A 23,068-nucleotide genomic window follows, 5' to 3' on the forward strand; every position below is an offset into this window, starting at 1 on the left:
GGTCTGGGGGCTCCACTCTGATCTGTGACATCAGGGGCTGGGGAAAAGCACAGATGTGGGAGCAAGGATGCCTGGGATCAAATCTTAGTTTTGCTGCTTATATACTTGAGACCTTAGCATGTTACTTAAACACCCTTACCTCACTCTCTCCACATGTAAGACAGGCTACTCAGAGGATTAAATGAGTTAATCCCTATGGAGCACGTAGGACAGCACCCAGTAGAATGGTCCATCACTGCTGTGATTGTCATCATTTCCTCCTGGATGTCAAATCCATCCTCTCTACTCCACCCTTTTTGACATGACCTTGAATTAGGCCGCTGCCATGGCCCCCAATACCTGCATGGTGGCCTTGGCTTTCATGATGATGTTGGGGTTGCAGGTCCCTGGGTGGTATCCCCTCCCCTCCTGTCCTGCCCCTCATTCCTCAGCAGCCCTCAGCGTCTCTCCGTCACTGCCCACTGCTCCCTCAGACAACTCCCAGGACAGGGCCTGGCTCTCACTCCCGTCAACGGAACAGAGCCACGTCCAGGACTCCAGAGGGTGTGGGGCACCTGCCTCACCACTGCTGTACCCATACCTGGTGCTTGACTGGCAGGCTGAGCCCACTTTGCTGGTCCCCATGTGGCCTGTACAGCAGCCTCTGGGAGTCTGGTCCCCACCTCTCCTGATCTGACTCCCTCATTTCTTCCTGTACTATTAGCTCTCTATGGATCTGTTTTCCTTACCTGTTCATAAGTTTGGGGAGATAAGAAATTTTGTCTTAATTATATATATATTTCTCATGATACTGGACACTGACAGATAAATGCTCAAGAAAAAACTAAATGAAATGTCTAAGAGCTGATGAATATGCTTTAATCGTACAGCAACTTTTGGCTTTATAAGGACATAATGTAAAGTGATCATTTAGGTTAAATTCAACTGTAATCTTTTATGGAACAATGTAAGAATGAAAAAAAAATCCAAATAACTGAAAATATCTATGACTGGATCTGCTGTTTGTCTCTGTCCTGTCTGTGGTTTGGTGCCTCGGGGTGCTATGCAGGTGTGTGCTTTGCAGGTGAATCAGCTCTTAGGAGGAGTCTTCTCTGGCCCCGTGGATGGAGGCTGGAGGCTGAATCACCACCCTTAAGCTGCACAGTCAGTCAGCGGGGCTGGGGCTGCCTGGAACCTCACCTTTAGGAGTGCTGATCTGAAGAACAGGAAACCTGGGTGGTGTGGGGAAGGGGAGCAGACCTAGGTGCAAAGGCCAGAGTCCCCTGGGCCGGGACAGGAGGCTGTGCACAGGAGCTGCTCGGGATGGTCAGCATCTCCCACACGAAGGCCGAGTGAGGGTGACGGATGACCGCTCCTTTGCCAGCACGATTTTCATTCACTCCCGTTAGAGGCAGGACCACCTTCCTCCCCTAACCTGGATGGGTCTTCTCTTAGCTGTTCACATGACCTAAGAACTCCTATAAATGTGTGAACAGTGAAAATACCTGGGGCATTTTCAAATGAACTGAGACCGAACTAAGTGTCCTGTGTGCTTAAGAAATGGGTCCTTTGAATGGAATGCCTTTTGAAGTTCATCCTTATCAAGTCTCATCTTATAGAATGCACTAGGCGTAGTCTGGTGCTTACAAAGTTGTGGTCAGTTTCTTTCTGACAGCTTTTCCCCCGGATCCCCCTTCCCCAACAGCTGCCTTCAAATCTCACTGGGGCCTGGTCAAGATCTGAAACTTATCTCTCTGAAAACTAACTTCTGTGAGATCTTAATCCAGGTTAGGTGAAAGAAAGCTAATGAATCAGCCTGGGGAGCTGATTTACATAGGATTCGCAGTATGCATTCTGTGGTGCTCCAAGGAACAGCCTGGCACGGCAGCAGTGTTCTCTAAATTGAAGTCCAGCACATCTTTTGGATTCTAGGATTTTATGACATTATCATCCCATCTAATTATTTTGGAATTTACTAGCTAGTTTAAGTAGCCAGAAAGAATGGACACACTTTCTGAAGCACCTAAGTTACTCCCCGTGAGTGAGAGCTCTGTGTACCTTTATGAGCTGGGAGCTTAGGAAGGGGGGATCACGGAGTGGGGGATGGGACCACAGCCTTCTGAGACCTGAGTCTAGTCTACCCCTGTATGGAAGGGTGCCTCTGGTCTCCAAACCCCAACAAGAATCCCCCTCCCAGGCCACCTCTGCTTCTTTTCTTTTTCCTTGTGCCTGGGTGATATAATTTTACTTGTCTTCCTACCAGTTTATTGAGGACAATAAACCTGTGTAATAGTGTCTGACTTGTCAGCAACGTTTGGAAAACTTCCCAAGAGAGCCTGTGCCTTTGTGAATCAGTGAGGACATTTACAAGTCAATAAATCCCACTTCAAAAATGCCAGCAAGTTTAGTTTCTGGTCAGCCACTAAGTGTTTCTGGGTAGTTTCATTTCTAAGTTTTACCAAGAAAACTGTTTAATACTAAAGGTAAATAGTAACTAACCCAACAGCAAATTTCTCTCCTTACAAGTGAGGAGACCATTGCTTTCCTATCCTGGCAGGATAGATGCTGCACGGATACAGCTGTGCAAGCACACCGGTGAGGTTTCTCTGCTGAAAAAGAAAGCAGCGCCATAGAGACAAAAGTTAACAACAGCTGCAACGTGAACGGACTTCAGAGGAAAATGATCTTAAACAGAGTACAACAGGCAGAGCAGTGGATTTAAATAACAAAGTGAAATTCTGAGTAATATTATATAGAGCACATAGGAAAACTTTCAGGCCCTGGGGACTCAACTCCGGAACCTTGGAAGCTCAGGGCTGACCAGGGTCGGGCCAGAGCTGCGTTTGTCCTGTGCTGGGCACTGGCATGCTCAGGTATCTGCTCTTCCTCATGCTGTAGAAGACTGATTTTGGGGTCAAACAAGCTTCCATCTGTACAATCTCTGTGGGCAAGCAGATCTGAATGTGGAGTTGCCAAAGAAAGAAGGGGAAAACCTCAAGAATAAGAAAGGAACAAAAACAGGAGATGCTGCTCTAAGGAAAGAGAGTAGATATAGAACTAGAATATGGTGATGTTTCAGCTGAGATTTTAGTCACTAACCTAAATCAGTCAAAGTGCAGGGAAAAGCCAGAGGAGTGAGCATGGGATGCATCCTGGGGCTTGAGCGGGAGCTTCACAGGGGCTCTGTGGACTGTCTTCTCTGTCTCGTCTCAACCTCGGAGACAACTTGCCGCTCCATCCCCAAGTCGTGTTCAACTCCTTGTGACCTGATGGATCATAGCCCGCCAGGCTCTTCTGTTCATGGGATTCTTCAAGCAAGAATACTGGAGTGGGTTGCCATCTCCTCTTCCAGGGGAATCTTCCTGACCCAGGGATTGAACCAACGTCTCTTATGTCTCCTGCATTGGCAGGTGGATTCTTTACCATGAGACAACTCACCTAGTAAAAGCCAAAACGGAGCTGTGACTCCCCCAGAGTCACATGCCCAGTTCTGTAACGGGGCAGAACTTGCCAAGGCTGTGTGTCCCCTCACATAAAAGTTCACTTTTGCGGAGCTGCAAATTGACACAAGATAATTAGAATGCTAAACACATGGGCACCTGGTGGGCTGTGCTCACCCATCAGGCAGGAGCAGACAGCTCGGCTGTGCAGCATTCTGGACGCCTGGTCCCATGTGGGCAGCAGTCAGGGTACAACTAACAGAGCTCACCTCCCTCCCAGTGTCAAGTAAACAAGTATATAAACCAGATCTTCCCAGGAAGCAAAAAGGGTTAAAAAAAAAGGAAAGCAAGTTAAGCAAGGTACTAGAGACTGCCTGGCGGAGAAGGCAATGGCACCCCACTCTAATACTCTTGCCTGGAAAATCCCATGGACAGAGGAGCCTGGTGGGCTGCAGTCCATGGGGTCGCACAGAGTTGGACAAGACTGAAGTGACTTAGCAGCAGTAGCAGCAGAGACTGCCTGGAATGGAGGGGGATAACTTTGGCGATTCTCCTGCTTCAGATTATCAGGGAGGAGACTAAGGAAGAATTTCTGAGATTAGAGGTCAGGACATGAATAGATCTCCAGGAAAGACTTTATAAACATAAAGTGAAACCTATGGCAGGCTAATGACCTCCTCCCCCACATCAGACACTGGGCTGAACAGGGCCTCCAAAATTTCACATCTACCCAGAAACCCAGAATATGAGCTCAGACACAGGGTTTTGCAGATCTAATTAAAAGATCTTGAGACAAAATCATCCTGGATTTAGGAATGACTGGTACCTTTTACTATGCCAAAGCCTTTGACAGTTTATTGTGGATCACAATAAACTGTGGAAAATTCTGAAAGAGATGAATCCCAGACCACCTGACCTGCCTCTTGAGAAACCTATATGGAGGTCAGGAAGCAACAGTTAGAACCGGACATGGAACAACAGACTGGTTCCAAACAGGAAAAGGAGTACGTCAAGGCTGTATATTGTCACCCTGCTTATTTAACTTCTATGCAGAGTACATCATGAGAAACGCTGGGCTGGAAGAAGCACAAGCTGGAATCAAGATTGCCAGGAGAAATATCAATAACCTCAGATATGCAGATGACACCACCCTTATGGCAGAAAGTGAAGAGGAACTAAAAAGCCTCTTGATGAAAGTGAAAGAGGAGAGTGAAAAAGTTGGCTTAAAGCTCAACATTCAGAAAACTAAGATCATGGCATCTGGTCCCATCACTTCATGGGAAATAGATGGTGAAAGTGTGGAAACAGTGTCGGACTTTATTTTTCTGGGCTCCAAAATCACTGCAGATGGTGACTGCAGCCATGAAATTAAAAGACGCTTACTCCTTGGAAGGAAAGTTATGACAAACCTAGACAGCATATTAAAAAGCAGAGACATTACTTTGCCAACAAAGGTCCATCTAGTCAAGGCTATGGTTTTTCCAGTAGTCATGTATGGATGTGAGAGTTGGACTGTGAAGTAAGCTGAGCACTGAAAAATTGATGCTTTTGAACTGTGATGTTGGAGAAGACTCTTGAGAGTCCCTTGGACTACAAGGAGATCCAACCAGTCCATTCTAAAGGAGATCAGTCCTGGGTGTTCTTTGGAAGGAATGATGCTAAAGCTGAAACTCCAATACTTTGGCCACCTCATGGGAAGAGTTGACTCATTGGAAAAGACTCTAATGCTGGGAGGGATTGGGGGCAGGAGGAGAAGGGGACGACAGAGGATGAGACGGCTGGATGGCATCACCGACTCGATGGACATGAGTTTGAGTGAACTCTGGGAGTTGGTGATGGACAGGGAGGCCTGGCGTGCTGCAGTTCATGGGGTCACAAAGAGTTGGAGACGACTGAGCAACTGAACTGAACTGGTACCTTATAAGAGAGAGGGTGATCTGGACTCAGACCCAGGGAAGGAGGCCACGTGAAGATGTGGGCAGAGATGGGAGTGATGCTGGTACAAACCGGGGATGCTTGGAGCCACCAGAGCTGGGGAAGGGAGGAAGGATTCTCCCCTAAAGCCTTCAGAGGGGCCATGGCCCTGCTAACATCTTGATTCTAGACTTCCAACCTCCAGAACTGTGAGAGAATACGTTTCCACTGTGGAAAGCCACCAAGTCTGTCACGATCTTTGGTGGCAGCCCTAGGAGACTAACATAGTCAGACACAGAAATTACCGCATCTTCGTGAGACCACAGCACAAGCTCTGTCAGGACCATTGTTTAGCGTGCCCATGTGGTTCCCTCTGTTTTGAAACCAGGGTTGTGGCCGTGACAATGACAGGAGCACTGGGGGATGGGCGGGGTTCTGAGAAGGCGCTCTCCCACTCCTAGGGTGCTGGAGCCTCCGGGGCTGTGGCTGAGACAGTAAGCCCAGTGGCAGCAGAAAAAGAGCGTCGTGCTGCTGCCTGTTTTCCCAGGAGGCAGCCTGCTGCCTGACAGCCTGGTGGAGCCCCCCAATTCTGGGAGAACTGTAAATCCTCAGGACTGAGCTGCACTGCTGCGCTGGGTGAGAGGAGCAACCCGGACTTGACAGGGCTGGGAGACGAGGGGCTCCCTGCCTCCCTGGTCTCCTCCAGCTAATAACCACTCTCCAGGGATGAGGGGTTCGGGGCAGGATTCATCCACAGATTCCATTCATTCAACTGAGTGAAAGGTATACCCACTGTTAGAAGAAACAGAATTAGCAAGTTGGGCTGCAAATAACTGATGCAGTGCTGTGATCAAGAAAGAGAGATCTGAGATGAAAGAAAGTCTTTGTGAGGCCATATGAGCAGCTAAATACCTGCCGCTCAGCTCCTGGCTTCAGCTCACAGTGTAGCCACCTGGTCACTGCCTGCCCACCGGCCCACCGGCTCCTCCCTCGGTCTAGCCTGTTGACAGCGGAACATGTGAGGGGCCTCAGAAGCAGAAGCAGCATCTGCTGACCTCCTGCCACCACACATCAGAGCCAGCACCTGCCTGTCCACCCAGCACTCTGTCACCTGACAGCCTCAGGTGCGCTGGTTTGCTGGTTTTGTTACCAGTTCTGCCTGCATGAAAGCCATACCTCATCCTCTGCTACAAATTACCATAGTATTCAACAAAAAGAATGCCAGGGAAATAAGACACTAACATGAACCATTCTGAGAGCACTCAACTGTGCAAATGTAGCTGAATAATCAGATTTTCAATGTGGCGTGGGAGAGGCACTAATCTGATGCCAAAGACAATCAATTCAACTTAATCCAAAATAAAGTCTACGCTGTGTCCATGCACACAGGCGCGCGCACACACACACACACACACACACACACACACATCCCTCCTGACAAACTCTCTGCTTTCCTAGGATGAGAATGTAATTGTTGACTTCCTGGTGGTTGTTTTTTGCCCCTTGCCACTGTTGTTTGGGCTCCCTCTAACGATCACATCAGCCCAGGAGGTGAGGGCACAGCAAGAAGCAGAGGTGGCTGCTGGGTCTGCTTTGTGGCCCTGCCTGCTGGCTCTCAGCACTGGCTGCCTGCGAGTTACCTTTGCGATCTGCACACACCAGTTGAGCAGGTACTGGGAGCCGATGTTGTCCTTGTGCTCGCGGACGTAGTCCAGCAGGCAGCCGAAGGGCATGAGCTGTGTGATGAGCTGCACGGTGGAGGTCAGGCAGATGCCCAGGAGGCGGCACACATGGGGGTTGTCCACACTGGCCATCACGTAGGCCTCCTGCAGGAGAAGAGGAGAAGGCACGTCAGCGTGGCTCCCCGCCGTGGCTACGGGACCAAGCAGGCAGACCCTTCCTAGATTAAAAACCCAACTGGAGTTTAAGTGTGGAAATGGGCGCATGAAACATCTAGAGCAGTGGATGTTCACACAGGATCTCTGCCACGTGAGGCCAAGCAGTGACCAGACATCTGGTGGGCGTAGGCACCCTCTGACTGCAGGTGGCATTCGGCACCACAGAGAGACCCCAGCAGTGCTCGCCACTGGCAAAGTGCTGGGTGAAAACAAGACCTGATGTCCCCAAGTTTGGACGATGCTGAGTCATTACAAGGACCTCCGCCTCAAGAGCCAAAGACGCCTCAGTTTAAAACGCTGTTGGGGCAGGTGGCAACCCACATCCTGATGATGACCTGGCCACTGACTAAGGAACCCTCACCACGGGCATCGAGGTGATGGTGAGAGCTCTGGGAGGTCAGTCCTCACTTCTCCTCCTCTGTGGCAGGCAGAGGAGGAGCCCCCCATCCACCACCCCGCCATCAACACTGCTGGGACCACAGGCACTTCCACCACACACAGCGGAGAAAGAAGGCCTTTCTGTGTGCATGCGCCGGCTCTGAAACGGAGAGAGGCATTACACCTGCAGGGATCGCAGACGCTGTGGGTGACCCAGGATTCATCTCTTAAGAGGTGGTCTGTGTTGCTGGCCGCAGTTTTGGGAAAGGAAAACCACTTCCCCCAACTCTACCCCTGCTGACTCAGAGGTGGCCAGGGCAGAGGCCTGACACAGACTCACGACTACGGATTTCATTTTAACTCTTCTGCTATCCTTGGCTGGAGGAAGCTGACTTCATGTAAACCAAGCGCATAGCTGGGCCTCGTTTTCGTCTAAGAATTAGGGAATCCTAAATTTCTACCAATAAACTCAATCTCTTTCCCTTTAGAGTACAAGGATGCTGACTTTTTATACAGACACAAAAGGGACCACCTCGTCTCCAAGAGAAAGTTCAGAGGTGCCTTTCTCGCTCTGCCCATTGATATGGTCGGGGCTGGGCTCCCTGTGCAGGAGCCAACACAGCCTGGGAGGCGAAGGTACCTGAGGGGGCTGCCAGGAGCTGTGCCTCAGGAGCAGACAGTGGGGACAGAGCAGATGGGTGGAGGGACTGGGGCGAATGCAGAGTCTGAAACACAAGCGTCCTCAGTGTCCTGAACAGCAGCATCTGTAGTAACCTTGCCTGGGCCTCACCATTCTGGGGAGGCCCCCACGCCTCCCTGGGCCTCTCCTCCCACAGGCCTTGCTGCTCCACCCGCTCACTGCTCTCCAATACTCGCCCCCACCAGGGGCTTTGTCCAGAATGCCCCTTGACCTCCGCTTTCCCTGACTGACCCCTCCTCTGAGGGCCTCTGACTTCCATCTAAGCTAAACTTTCCTGGCTTCTTGCAGTTGTTCGCTCAGGGCAGCAGGCTCAGTGCTGCTGGCCAGATTGCCAGAAATGCTGATTCTTGGACCCATCCCAGCGGGTGTGCTGTGTGAGCTGCAGGGAGGGGGAGCTTGTTTAGTGTCTCCCTCTCCCCAACACCTGTTCTCCTGTGGTGCTTCCGTGCTGCCCAACACACCTCTAGAAATACCTTAGAAACATCACAGCTGAATGACACTGAAATCACACAAATCAGAGACCCTGTTGCTTTCACTAACAAGAGAGACTGCAGCTCTGCTACTTGTTTTAGAACAAGCACCCTGAGTGGGTGGTACCCCACCTTCATGGGCAGGCGGCCCTTCTCTGGTTGTAAACGCAGCATCACAATGTTAAAGAGCAGAGTAGATATTTAATATTATGGACATTCAGACAGTTCTTCATTTTTCAGAGGGCTACTGATAAAAAGCTACTGATGCTTTCGAATTATGGTGCTGGAGAAGACTCTTCAGAGTCCCTTGGACTGCAAGGAGATCAACCAGTCAATCCTAAAGGAAATCAACCCTGCATATTCATTGGAAGGACTGATGCTGAAGTTCCAATACTTTGGCCACCTGATGTGTAGAGTTGACTCATTTGAAAAGACCCTGATGCTGGGAAAGATTGAGGGCAGGAGGAGAAGGGGACGACAGAGGATGAGATGGTTGGATGGCATTACTGACACAGTGGACCGGAGTTTGAGCCAACGTGGGGAGATGGTGAAGGGCTGTGCTGCTGTCCATGGGGTCATAAACAGTCAGACACAACTTAGGAACTAAACAACAACAACAACTGATAAAAATTTAGGACTGGAGAAGGCAGGCAAGTGGTTCCTCCTGAAGCTACTATTTGTCTGAAGAGGAAATTGAGACCCAGTGAACCATGACTAAGATCACACTTCTTGTCAGGACTGGGCCCACTAGAGTCTTCCCACCCCAGGCCGCTGGCCTCTGGGGCCCCTCAGCCATCCTCCCTGCTACTGATTAACCCCACAGACCAGGGAAGACTTGCTGAGTGAAAGCCCTAGACCTTATAACACAGAGCACATATATGAATCTCTTCTGCATGCTGTTTCTGTGCCCATCCTAAATTTAAACTAGAAAGTCTACGAGAAAATTAATAGGCCATGTGATTGCCAGAAAAGCAGAAATCACATCTCTCTCCCGAGTCTGGGAAACTGTACAACCATAACACCAAAGTAATCCTCTGGCTGTTTCTATTTTCTCAAGATCTGGTTGAGATTTGGAAACATATTGTACTCGCTTCAGAGGGGAGAAAAATCTGCAGAGCAGAGCAGTCTGAGCAGCCCATCTGCTGTGGGCCGTGAGGAGCTGACCCAGGGCTCAGGGAGTGGAGCACGGGTGTGGGTGTCGGGCCACACAGAGCCTGGAGCCCTGCCAGGTCCTAGCTCCTATTAAAATCTGGTACAGCACCAGAGCTAGGGTGTCCCTTCTGCACATCTAAGCCTGAGCTCAATGGGGATGCTGTCCAGTCACGTGTCCTATTCAGTGTGTGCAGGAGTTAACATGAGATTTGTTCTTAACTGTTTATCTTGGAATCTCAAAGGTGCTCTGTGACCTACAGCAAGAATGCTTGGTATTCCTCACCATCTCTGATCAATCTGGAGCCTGGCAGGCAGAACCCATGCTCAGAGGCTCCCAAGGCTGAGGTCAGAGTCACGTGGCAGCAGAGCCTCTGAGGCTTGTCGACCTTGAAAATCTATTATTTTGTCCAGTTGTCGAAATCATTGTTTGGGCCTTCTTTCTTGCGTGTCTCCCTCATTTGTGAACTAGTTCATGTTAAGGACTGGGGAAAGGGGATTTCACTAAACATTAAACTCCTTCAGGAGAGGCATATGCCCAGCTTTAAGAATGCTTTTGAAGCTTCCCAGTACCTAAGCCACCACTGATGGCACCGTGCACCCGGGGTTGAGGGCATGTGTGCTGGACTTTAGTGCTGGCCTGAGTAGGGGAGTAAAACCATGGGAAGCTGGAGCCATTTACAAGTGCGTGTGAGCCAAGCCCACTCAGCCCCCTGGGCAGCCTGGTCACAGGATTAACTTGCCCTTTAACTCACTGTTGAAACCGCCTTTGCTTTAGTTTTCCCTTTCCTTAGGGGTTCCCCATGGCAGCACCACCCAACGAGAGTGGCTCCGTGTTTGTGGGGCAGACGGAGCTTCAGGACAAGCAAACCAAGGCCTCAGGCTGCTGTCCTCTCCCAGAACAGCCACAGGGTGGGTGTCAGAGCAGAAAGAAGAAAGCAGGAATGGGCCACAGGGAGAGAAGGAGAGGAGCCCAGAGACAGGGCAAGAGGCAAACAGGGCTTTAAACACTTTTTCTAAGTCTTTACTTTCTCTATTTTCTACCCTACCCCTGCCCCATGAAAGCAGATTTCCTCCAGTTTAGGGGTTCTGGAGGGTCCTTTTCAGCGGAACTACTTCTTTCCCAAAGTATTGCTACTATCTTCAAAATTGCCCTTACTCTGCAAAGAGAATATTGTCAAAATTCACATTTTGTGAAAGTTATTAGAATGTCTTGAATGAGTAAAAAGTGAATTAAGGAAGCAAATTCTGCTAAAATATTTTCTTTTTAACTGTGTAGGACAAGGAGCTAGAGGTTGGAAGTGAAGAGACTTCACAAATGGCTTGCTTGTTACACTTCTTATGGTTACGTAAATAGGAACTGACATTATATTAACAGACTCATTAATTTGTAAACTGCTAAAATGAACGATAACTTGGCTTGATAAGCATATCAACAGTGTGTGAGATTTCCTGTTGCACTGTGTTAATAATTCATCCTTCACAAAGAAAATACTGCAGTGGGACTTCCCTGCTGCAAAATGAAAGGAGGGAAGGCTGCCTGGAGAAATGCAGATGGAGAGGATTTCCTCTTGGGAAGCTCAGTGCCTGAACACATTTTTAAAAAGGCCTGTTTGCTTTGCTTACCATATTATTCTGTCGGTTAGATATGAGTGGCGAAATATTACATTTGACCTTTGTCTTTCTTGGCTGCAAGATGAACTATTTCTGAGTCAGTAAAGGCAGTCACTTTCTTTTTCATTGACTGTTCTCCTAACTCACTGCTGAGCCCCTGCACCTCTTCTTTTACTGGCTCTGCTTTGGGAAAAGAGCAAGAAAAACCCACATCCACCCACAGCAAGTGGTGGCGATGCTGTTAGCCGGGCCCACAAGGCTGCAGCCCTCAGAGCTTCCCGAGCTTCTGCCTGAAGTAGGTTCTGCCCAACGCCAGGCTGGCTCCTCCTTCTTCCAGCCTCTTTCTAAGACCATGCAGAGCCCTCACTGGCTAGTGAGGGTCCAAAGGAAGCCGGGAAAAGTTCAGCAGAATGTAAAGTAAAAGCATGTAACAATAATAACCTTATGAAGTATTTCAAAGACTCCATAAAATAGCACTCAGCAGATGCTGGAAACATTTAAATTATTTTGAGAAAAAGTACAGAAGGTGAGGAACAGATTATAGAGTTTATGGAGCATGATATTGTTAATCCTAGGTACCTTTAAAAAGCCATTTCAAAGATGAGATATTTGGTGGAAGAAAACGAACACTCATTTCAGAATCAGAAGTAACCTGGTGCTAGAAACCTACCCAGCTTCGTGACCCTGAGCAGGCTGCCTCATGCCTCTGTTTCTTTCCCAAGGCATGCTGAACACAACACCTATAGTACCACAGGCCAGCCAGAGGCATCACTGAGATGGCAGGGGGAAGCCACCAGCCCCTGGTGGATGCCCAGGGACCACAGGTTCCCATTCTTTTGGGGGCATTAAGAGAACAGAAGAGCGAGTCATCTCTATGAGGGAGAATTATACCAACTGTGTAGCCAGAAGGAAAAAATACAGCAAAAGTGAAAAGTGACCATTTAGAATGTGGTGATGAGAAAGTCCACAACACAGAAATGTGCTGCCAACCACAAGAAAAGGTAGCTTCTGATGTCCAGGCCTGCAGATAGCTAGAGAACAAAGCAGAAACTCACATCAAGAATTTCCTTGTTGGCTTTTGGAGATGTGGCTTCTCTTAATTCCTTGATAGCTACAGGAATTTTAACCTTCTCGCCTTCTGGGATCCAGAGTCCCTATAACAAAGAGAGAAGAAGTCATTGGCTGGCAGTCGTCACACATGTAAGATGTGGCTCCTGGCCTGGCTGGGTGTCATTAGTGGCCATACCCCAAAGGGTGAGGAAGCACAGCTCTGCACCCAAGGCCACCCAGGCTGGGAGTCATGACAGCTCAGCAGCTCTTTAGCTGTTGTGTCCCAGGAATCAGAGTAGTTAGATAAAACCCTTCAGCTCATGTAAGTTATAGAGTCAGTATGAGTCATTGTATACCGAATTCTGAGATACTGGGTCTAGGCCTAACTGTGATTAGACTAAGCAAAGAGGGCATAGAAAAAATAAATGAAGAGGAAGCTGTTTTGAGCTGGGCTTTATTCGGATGCTGCCCTGTGGGGACAGGCCACACTCTTTCAGATTGACTTGTGCCACCCATACTCTGAAAACTCATCCTGTCCTCCAGGAAATCATCTGTGCCCAAGTGGACCACTTCCTTGTCACTCTGATTATAAAAGATTTCATCTAGACAACCTAAGAAAAATACTGGAGTTTCCTGAACCCTCAGTGACACAAAGAGCACTGCACTGTGATACGGACCACAGCAGAGGAGGGCCCAGACTCGATCTAGGCCCTCAGGCTCACCTTGTACACGGTGCCGAACGCTCCTGAGCCCAGCACCTTGACCTTCTTGAATTCTGTTTCCTTTAGGATCCTCAAGAGAGCTTGGTTGGGAGCTTCTCCGCTGGGCGTCAGAGGCTCCACGAGCTGTGAGAGACAAGGGGAAGAGCTGATGCCTGCCTACATGGCCCAGGGATGGGGTGGCAGCTCCTGACTCCATGTGGCAGGAGGCACGCTCACGCTCTGGCCCAGAGAGCTTGCCCCACTCACTCCCTAGACGGGGATACCTGTTCTAGGGAACTTAGTGAGAGACACCTAAGGAACCGGGACTGACACCTTCCACATCCTCCAAAGCATGTGACCTTGAACAGAACAGCTCCTGGGCAATAAGTGCAATTTCTGTTTCTGTGATCAGGCTAGGAAAGCTTGGGGGGAAGACAAGCTTGTGTGATGGTCATTTTGGTAGCCCATCTGAGCCGTGCACAGCCATGCTGCTGAAGTTGCTATGGGTCCCTCCTCCTGGGGGCTCTGGCTTTGACACATGGATGGTCACAGATACCACCTGAAGACCTTTTCCTGAAATCGTGGTGTCAGAGACAATACTGGTCACTGGTGGGAACTGTGGCATTTTACAAACTGACACCTCCTGTGCTCACAGCAACTCACGGGCCTCTGTGCACCAGCTTCTCCCTCGCCGACCACTGAGCAGAACCAGCTGGGCGGTGGGCACCACAGCTGGGTAACCGCCTGCAGGACTTGCCTGGAAACAGCTGCATGTCACTGAATACAAGTACCAAAGTGTATACGGACTTGCTTATAACTGGACATTCAGAGATTCTCTTGGCTTTTTCATTACAATAAAGCACAGTTATGCAATCTCATCTGTAAGACACCGCCTGGTGGTCGCCCAGCTCACCTCACGCTCCTGCAGCAGCCGGCGCAGTGTGCGCTTGCGCACGATGTGGCGCCTGCGCATGAAGAGGCCGACGCTCAGGGCCAGCACCAACACCAGCAGCAGGCCGCCCACGATGCCCGTGGCAATGGACGGGATCTTGGGCCTGGCGGACACACAAGGGGGGTTGGTTTGTCATGTTGGCATGTCCTATATTTGCCATGTGTGTGGATGCTATGACATCATTTAGAACTGTCTCAGTGCGATAGTGCACAGCTTGTCAAGGGGAAAGAGAGGCAGATTAATATTCCCAGGGCAGGCTTTCAACTTTCTTCAGTATAATAGCCTCCTCACCCCGCCTTTTTGGATTTTTAAACTGGGTATCATTTGGACTTCTCGCTATGAAGAGTATGTTGTCGTCTGTTGATTAAGGGAACATAACTCGAAAAATCGCTGAGTCAGTCACGCTTTCCGCACGAATTTGTGTGTCTCCCCTGGGTGTCTCCACTCGCTAGAAGCACACCCTCCCCATGTGATGTCTGCTGGCCAGGCTGGACGGAGGGACCTTTTCAAAACTGTGGAGACTGCTTGAGGGATCCTGGACTTATAACATGGGATGAGAACCGTGTGAAGTGCTGTATGGATGTGTGGAGGGGTAAGGCAGGGACAGGATTTCCACACAGAGAGCAGAGTTGTCATAGATAAGTGAGGTCATTCTGCAGCCTCCCCCCCCCCCCCCACCCCTTCCCCCACCAGGGGAGAGCAAACACCCAAAACTCACTGGGGAAAGAACTGTCTGAATGAGTAGATTCTGAATTTAGAATCTTTATAAAGCTATTGTTTTTCAAGCACCTGTGCCATCTGAGCTTCTGGCAAACTTTGTATTTTCAGGCAGTTAATGAATATTAAAGAATAATGAGTAGCACAATTTACACACAAAAAATGTGCCAGCATTCTTACAGATTTCTCCTAAGTGTCAAATGTACTTTATGTGAGTAGTACTTAGAACACATTCTTCTTAGCACATACAAAAGTCATGTCTTGAGTTATACTATTCTCCTAGTTAATGTAGTTTGAATTAATGGGTTTTTACTGTTTTGAAGGGGCCATTGAAAGGTAAAAGGAATAATTTGTACAGAGTATATGTTCCATGGATAGTAAGGGTGGGTGAAAAGAGAAGAACAAATTGAAAGAATGAATATAACAAAGGTCATTGACTGGTTTCAGGGTGGGGATATGATGGAAAACCTCATTGCTGAGACACTGACTGCAGCATGAAGAGAGGATGAAGCTTGCTGGTGGCCTCATGGCTCAAGTGAAGAGGGGCATAAAAGGCGACCTTTATCTTTGAGAAACTTCCTTATTTGTCTTTAATGTTTCACTTGATAGTAGAAGGGATCGGTTATCTTGGCTAATTCTTGGGCAAGAGACTGAGCTGACTGATGCTGAGGAGAGTTGTTGAGGGGAGGAGTTTTGTAAACTTTAGTAGAGATGGCAGAGGTGCCTGGATATTTGGCTAGTGTTTGGGGGTATTTGGTGGGTGTCTTGTATATAATTCTGATTCCATGACAGATATTATTAATTGATAATATCATTCTTTCCTGATGAGTCTGAACAGAAAGTCTCAATTCTGCTTTTCTCTGTGTAGCATTTCAGGCAATGATGGCAAACATATTACAACTGAAATGCTGAAGGAAGTCATGTGTTTAGAAAAGGAAGTAAGGGGAGAAATCCCCACAGTTGGACCTCTGTCATCAAACAGGAAGGTCATTCAAACACAAGTTGAGGGCCAACTGGGCTAGCGAGGAAAGAGAAGACAAGCTGGAAGAGAAGCAGCATCCAATAATACTGTGAGCCATGGAGCAACGACGGGTTGTATAGAAAGAGAAGCACCAGGTGGTGCGGCCAGCTCTATGTGGAAGAGGCCTGGCACTGATGCCCTGTGTCACTCTCCCAACCCTGGGACACAGCCAGTAATGCAGGCAGGCTGGGTTCTGCTAGGAATGCCCAGTTTGGCCTGGGGAGAAGTGAGAACCTGCCAGGGCAGAGGGGAGTCGGAAAAGTGAGAAAGCATTACCCTTGCCCACAGAACTATTGGTTGTTCTGGTCAGGTCATTACACACAAAGTGTCACACTTACCCATTTGGTGGACAGCCTTCGAGACCTGGCCCTTCACAGCTGTAGGAAATGAAAGGTAAAGACACATTTCAATCATTTTATTTATCATTTTTTCTTGGAGAGTTTTTATTAAATCATAAGGTGACATGTGTCAAATTACTTTTAAATCATTAGAATCACAATGTGTCTCAATATTGCTTAATCATTTGTTTATCATGCATTTATTCATTTGTTCATTCACTCAGCAAGTAGTTTTGAGTGTCCAGTTTGTGATAGGGATTGAACAGAGTAGGCAGCCTCTGGTCTTTGTTATTGAAATGTTTTCATGTCTTACTTTTGACAGAGGTTCAGATGCCTTATAGCTGGCTCTAGAACATCCATGTGGGCAGGAGGTGGAGGAAGCCGAGATCAGAACCATTTCCTGGGCCATACTGATTAAGGTGGGGGCAGACAAGTAACAACGTGCAGCTCAGGGAAGGGAAATGGGGATGATGGCAGACCCAGAAAGCCAGAAACTGGCTTCACCCTCTTCCATACAACTAAGATGTCATACACGAAGCATAGATAGCATTTGTCTTAACGTGTCCCCTCAGCAGCTGGGTTCCCATTCTGGGGGGGCACCACCATCTGCTATTCTGATTACAGGATGACGGATGAAAAGGCAGAATAAGTTGGTTTTGAAGTACAGCAATATTTGTCAATGCAAGACTGAATATTCAATAGCAAGACTGAATATTCCAGTTTGATGGAGAAGACTAACATTCTTGGCCAGGGGAAAGATGAAGAAGCCCCGTTCAGGTATGTGAACAGGATTTGTGCTTGTTTGATGTACACTGCCATATGGTTCTAGTCATTTTCTTCTTTTATTTTTTAAATTTATTTATTTTAATTGGAGGCTAATTACTTTACAATATTGTATTGGTTTTGCCATACATCAACATGAATCCTCCACGGGTGTACACATCATTTTCTATCTCATTCAAAGGGCTCTCATCTCTGCACTGTACTCCTCTTGGTCTTGAGGGTCTAAGACCCCTTTTCCATGGTGTCAGACAATGTAGTCTTGACCCTAAAAGAGCTTACGGACTTTCCTCCCTACACCAGACACAGGCTTCTCCTTTTCTCATAATCTGTTATCTCCTAGGAAAACCATAATCGTCAAAGACAAAAAAAAATCTGCTAATGGATGAACAGTATGAAAAGGCAAAAAGATATGACACTGAAGGATGAACGCCCCAGGTCTGTAGGTGCCCATTATGCTACTGGAGAAAAGTGGAGAAATAATACCAGAAAAAATGAAGAGACAGAGCCAAAGCAATACAAAACAAAACAAAAAACACCCAGTTGTGGATGTGACTGATAATGGAAGTAAAGTCCGATGCTTTATTAAGAGCAATATTGCATAGGAACCTGGAATGTCAAGTCCATGACTCAAGGTAAATTGGAAGTGGTCAAACAGGAGATGGCAAGAGTGAACATCAACATGTTAGGAATCAGTGAACTCAAATGGACTGGAATGGGTGAATTTAACTCAGATGACCATTATATCTACTACTGTGAGAAAGAATCCCTTAGAAGAAATGGAGTAGCCCTCCCAGTCAACAAGAGAGTCCAAAATGCAGTACTTGGATGCAATCTCAAAAATGACAGAATGATCTCTGTTCATTTCCAAGGCAAACCATTCAGTATCACCATAATCCAAGTCTATGCCCCGACCAGTAATGCTGAAGAAGTTGAAGCTGAATGGCTCTTTGAATACCTATAAGACCTTCCAGAACTAACACCCCAAAAAGATCCCCTCTTCATTATAGAGGATTGGAATGCAAACATAGGAAGTCAAGAGATACCTGGAGTAACAGGCAAGTTTGGTCTTTGAGTAAAAACTGAAGCAGGGAAAAGGCTAACACAGTTTTGCCAAGAGAGTGCACTGGTTATAGCAAGCACTCTCCCAAGAACACATGAGACTAGACTTTATACATGGATATCACCAGAAGGTCAATATCAAAATCACACTGATTATATTCTTTGCAGCCAAAGATGGAGAAGCTCTATACAGTCAGCAAAAACAAGACTGGGAGCTGACTGTGGCTCAGATCATGAACTCCTGATTGCTAAATTCAGACTTAAATTGAAGAAAGTAGGGAAAACCACTAGACCATTCATGTATGACCTAAATCAAATTGCTACAGTAGAAGTGGCAAACAGATTCAAGGGATTAGATCTGATAGACAACAGTCCCTGAAGACTTATGGATAGAGGTTCATGACATTGCACAGGAGGCAGTGATCAAGACAATCCCCAAGAAAAAGAAATGCAACAAGGCAAAATAGTTGCCTGAGGAGGCCTTAGAGAATAGTTAGAAAAGAAGAGATGTGAAAGGCAATGGAGTAAAGTAAAGATATACCCATTTGAATGCAGAGTTCCAAAGAATAGCAAGGAGAGATAAGAAAGCCTTGCTCAGCGATCAATGCAAAGAAATAGAGAAAAACAACAGAATGGGAAAGACTAGAGATCTCTTCAAGAAAATTAGAGATACCAAGGGAACATTTCATGCAAAGATGGGCACAATAAGGACAGAAATGGCATGGACCTAACAGAAGCAGAAGATATTACGAAGAGGTGGCAAGAATACACAGAACTATACAAAAAAGATCTTCATGACCCAGATAACTTTGATGGTGTGATAACTCACCTAGACATCCTGGAATGCAAAGTCAAGTGGGCCTTAGGAAGGATCATTATGAACAAAGCTAGTGGAAATGATGGAATTCCAGCTGACCTATTTCGGATCCTACAAGATGATGCTGTGAAAGTGCTGCACTCAATATGCCAGCAAATTTGGACAACTCACAGTGGCCACAGGACTAAAAAAGGACAGTTTTCATTCCAATCCCAAAGAAAGGCAATGGCAAAGAATGCTCTAAGTATGGCACAATTGCACTTGTCTCATCCACTAGCAAAGTAATGCTCAAAATTCTCCAAGCCAGGCTTCAACATTACATGAACCAGGAAATTCCAGATGTTCAAGCTGGATTTAGAAAAGGCAGAGGAACAAGAGATCAAATTGCCAACATCCATTGGATTATCGAAAAAGCAAGAGAGTTCCAGAAAAACATCTACTTCTGCTTTATTGACTATGCCAAAGCCTTTGACTGTGTGGATCAGTCACAGATCAACAAACTGGAAAATTCTTAACCTGGGAATACCAGATCACCTTACCTGCCTTCTGAGAGATCTGTATGCAGGTGAAGAAATAACAGCTAGAACTGGACATGGAACAACAGACTGACAGACTGGTTCCAAATGGGGAAAGGAGTGCGTCAAGGTTATATATTGTCACCCTACTTATTTAACTTACATGCAGAGTACATCATGCTGAGTGCCAGGTTGGATGAAGCACAAGCTGGAATCAAGATTTCCAGGAGAAATATCAAAAACCTCAGATACACAGATGACACCACCCTTATGGCAGAAAGTGAAGAAGAACTAAAGAGCCTCTTGATGAAAGTGAAAGAGGAGAGAGAAAAAGTTGTCTTAAAGCTCAACATTCAGAAAACTAAGATCATGGCACCCAGTTGCATCTTCATGGCAGACTGATGGGGAAATAATGGAAACAGTGAAAGACTTTATTTTTCTGGGCTTTAAAATCACTGCAATGGTGATTTCAGCCATGAAATTAAAAGACGCTTGCTCCTTGGAAGGAAAGCTGTGACCAACCTAGATAGCATATTAAAAAGCAGAGACATTACTTTGCCAACAAAGGTCTGTCTAGTCAAAGCTATGGTTTTTCCAGTGGTCATTATGGATGTGACAGTTGGACAATAAAGAAGCTGAGCACTGAAGAATTGATGCTTTTGAACTGTGGTGTTGGAGAAGACTCTTGAGAGTCCCTTGGACTGCAAGGAGATCAAACCAATCCAGCCTAAAGGAAAGCAGTCCTGGATATTCATTTGAAAGACTGATGCTGAAGCTGAGACTCCTCTACTTTGGCATCTGATGTGAAGAACTGACTCATTTGAAAAGACCCTGCTGTTGGTAAAGATTAAAGGCAGGAGGAGAAAGGGATGACAGAGGATGAGACGGTTGAATGGCATCACCAACTCGATGGACATGAATTTGAGCAAGTGTCAGGAGTTGGTGATGGACAGGGAAGCCCGGTGTGCTGCAGTCCTTGGGGTTGCAAAGAGTTGGCCATGACTGAGCGACTGAACTGAACTAAATGAATGACCATTAGTAAAGTTAAACCCTACTCAATATATCCCTCCTTGCTAGTGTTTTTATATTTTCCCATTATGCCTGTCAGTCTCCAGAAAGTAACAAACACCCTCTTCCAACAACACAAGAGAAGACTCTATACATGGACCTCACCAGATGGTCAACCCCAAAATCAGATTGATTATATTCTTTGCAGCCAAAGATGGAGAAGCTCTATACAGTCAGCAAAAACAAGACCAGGAGCTGACTGTGGCTCAGACCATGAACTCCTTATTGCCAAATTCAGACTGAAATTGAAGAAAGTAGGGAAAACCACTAGACCATTCAGGTATGACCTAAATCAAATCCCTTATGATTATACAGTGGAAGTGAGAAATAGATTTAAGGGCCTAGATCTGATAGATAGAATGCCTGATGAACTATGGAAGGAGGTTCTTGAGACTGTACAGGAGACAGGGATCAAGACCATTCCCATGGAAAAGAAATGCAAAAAAGCAAAATGGCTGTCTGGGGGAGGCCTTACAAATAGCTGTGAAAAGAAGAGAAGTGAAAAGCAAAGGAGAAAAGGAAAGATACAAACATCTGAATGCAGAGCTCCAAAGAATAGCAAGAAGAGATAAGAACGCCTTCTTCAGCGATCAATGCAAAGAAATAGAGTAAAACAACAGAATGGGAAAGACTAGGGATCTCTTCAAGAAAATCAGAGATACCAAAGGAACATTTCATGCAAAGATGAGCTCGATAAAGGACAGAAATAGTATGGACCTAACGGAAGCAGAAGATATTAAGAAGAGATGGCAAGAATACACAGAAGAACCGTACAAAAAAGATCTTCACAACCCAGATAATCATGATGGTGTGATCACTGACCTAGAGCCAGACATCCTGGAATGTGAAGTCAAGTGGGCCTTAGAAAGCACCACTACGAACAAAGCTAGTGGACGTGATGGAATTCCAGTTGAGCTATTCCAAATCCTGAAAGATGATGCTGTGAAAGTACTGCACTCAAAATGCCAGCAAATTTGGAAAACTCAGCAGTGGCCACAGGACTGGAAAAGCTCAGTTTTTATTCCAATCCCGAAGAAAGGCAATGCCAAAGAATGCTCAAACTACCGCACAATTGCACTCATCTCACACACTAGTAAAGTAATGCTCAAAATTCTCCAAGCCAGGCTTCAGCAATATGTGAACCATGAACTTCCTGATGTTCAAGCTGGTTTTAGAAAAGGCAGAGGAACCAGAGATCAAATTGCCAACATCTGCTGGATCATGGAAAAAGCAAGAGAGTTCCAGAAAAACATCTATTTCTGCTTTATTGACTATGCCAAAGCCTTTGACTGTGTGGATCACAATAAACTGTGGAAAATTCTTAAAGAGATGGGAATACCAGAACACCTGATCTGCCTCTTGAGAAACCTATATGGAGGTCAGGAAGCAACAGTTAGAACTGGACATGGAACAACAGACTGGTTCCAAATAGGAAAAGGAGTTCATCAAGGCTGTATATTGTCACTCTGTTTATTTAACTTATATGCAGAGTACATCATGAGAAACGCTGGACTGGAAGAAACACAAACTGGAATCAAGATTGCTGGGAGAAATATCAATAACCTCAGATATGCAGATGACACCACCCTTATGGCAGAAAGTGAAGAGGAACTCAAAAGCCTCTTGATGAAAGTGAAAGTGGAGAGTGAAAAAGTTGGCTTAAAGCTCAACATTCAGAAAACGAAGATCATGGCATCCAGTCCCACCACTTCATGGGAAATAGATGGGGAAACAGTGGAAACAGTGTCAGAATTTATTTGTCTGGGCTCCAAAATCACTGCAGATGGTGATTTCAGCCATGAAATTAAAAGACGCTTACTCCTTGGAAGGAAGATTATGACCAACCTAGATAGCATATTCAAAAGCAGAGACATTACTTTGCCAACAAAGGTGCGTCTAGTCAAGGCTATGGTTTTTCCTGTGGTCATGTATGGATGTGACAGTTGGACTGTGAAGAAGGCTGAGCGCCGAAAAATTGATGCTTTTGAACTGTGGTGTTGGAGAAGACTCTTGCGAGTCCCTTGGACTGCAAGGAGGTCCAACCAGTCCATCCTAAAGGAGATCATCCTAGGTGTTCAATGGAAGGACTGATGCTAAAGCTGAAACTGCAATACTTTGGCCACCTCATGTGAAGAGTTGACTCATTGGAAAAGACTCTGATGCTGGGAGGGATTGGGGGCAGGAGGAGAAGGGGACGACAGAAGATGAGATTGCTGGATGGCATCACTGACTCGATGGACATGAGTCTGAGTGAACTCTGGGAGTTGGTGATGGACAGGGAGGCCTGGCGTGCTGCAGTTCATGGGGTCACAAAGAGTCGGACCCGACTGAGCGACTGATCTGATCTGTTCTGATCTGATGCAAAGTGGTTCATACTGGAACTGCAAAGTTTGGAATTTTCCACAGTTTGCTTTGATCCACATAGTCAAAGGCTTTAGTGTAGTCAACGAAGCAAAAGTAGATGTTTTTCTGGAATTCTTTTGCTTTTTCTATGATCCAGTGGAT

General features: G+C 46.7%; 1 protein-coding gene across 2 annotated transcripts in view; it reads right to left on the reverse strand.

The window, feature by feature from the left end:
• EGFR (epidermal growth factor receptor) overlaps nucleotides 1-23,068 on the reverse strand; it is a 215,269-nt gene that overhangs the window by 22,558 nt on the left and 169,643 nt on the right. For both annotated transcript variants that reach the window (XM_055557573.1, XM_055557575.1), the window contains 5 exons: nucleotides 16,322-16,360; nucleotides 14,207-14,348; nucleotides 13,315-13,437; nucleotides 12,598-12,696; nucleotides 6,974-7,159 (listed from right to left, as the gene is read on the reverse strand). In XM_055557573.1, coding sequence (XP_055413548.1) covers nucleotides 6,974-7,159; nucleotides 12,598-12,696; nucleotides 13,315-13,437; nucleotides 14,207-14,348; nucleotides 16,322-16,360 — 589 coding nt within the window. The remainder of the gene's footprint in view (nucleotides 1-6,973; nucleotides 7,160-12,597; nucleotides 12,697-13,314; nucleotides 13,438-14,206; nucleotides 14,349-16,321; nucleotides 16,361-23,068) is intronic.

This window comes from Bubalus kerabau, chromosome 20 (genome assembly GCF_029407905.1).
Source record: "Bubalus kerabau isolate K-KA32 ecotype Philippines breed swamp buffalo chromosome 20, PCC_UOA_SB_1v2, whole genome shotgun sequence".
Classification (NCBI taxonomy): Eukaryota; Metazoa; Chordata; class Mammalia; order Artiodactyla; family Bovidae; genus Bubalus; species Bubalus kerabau.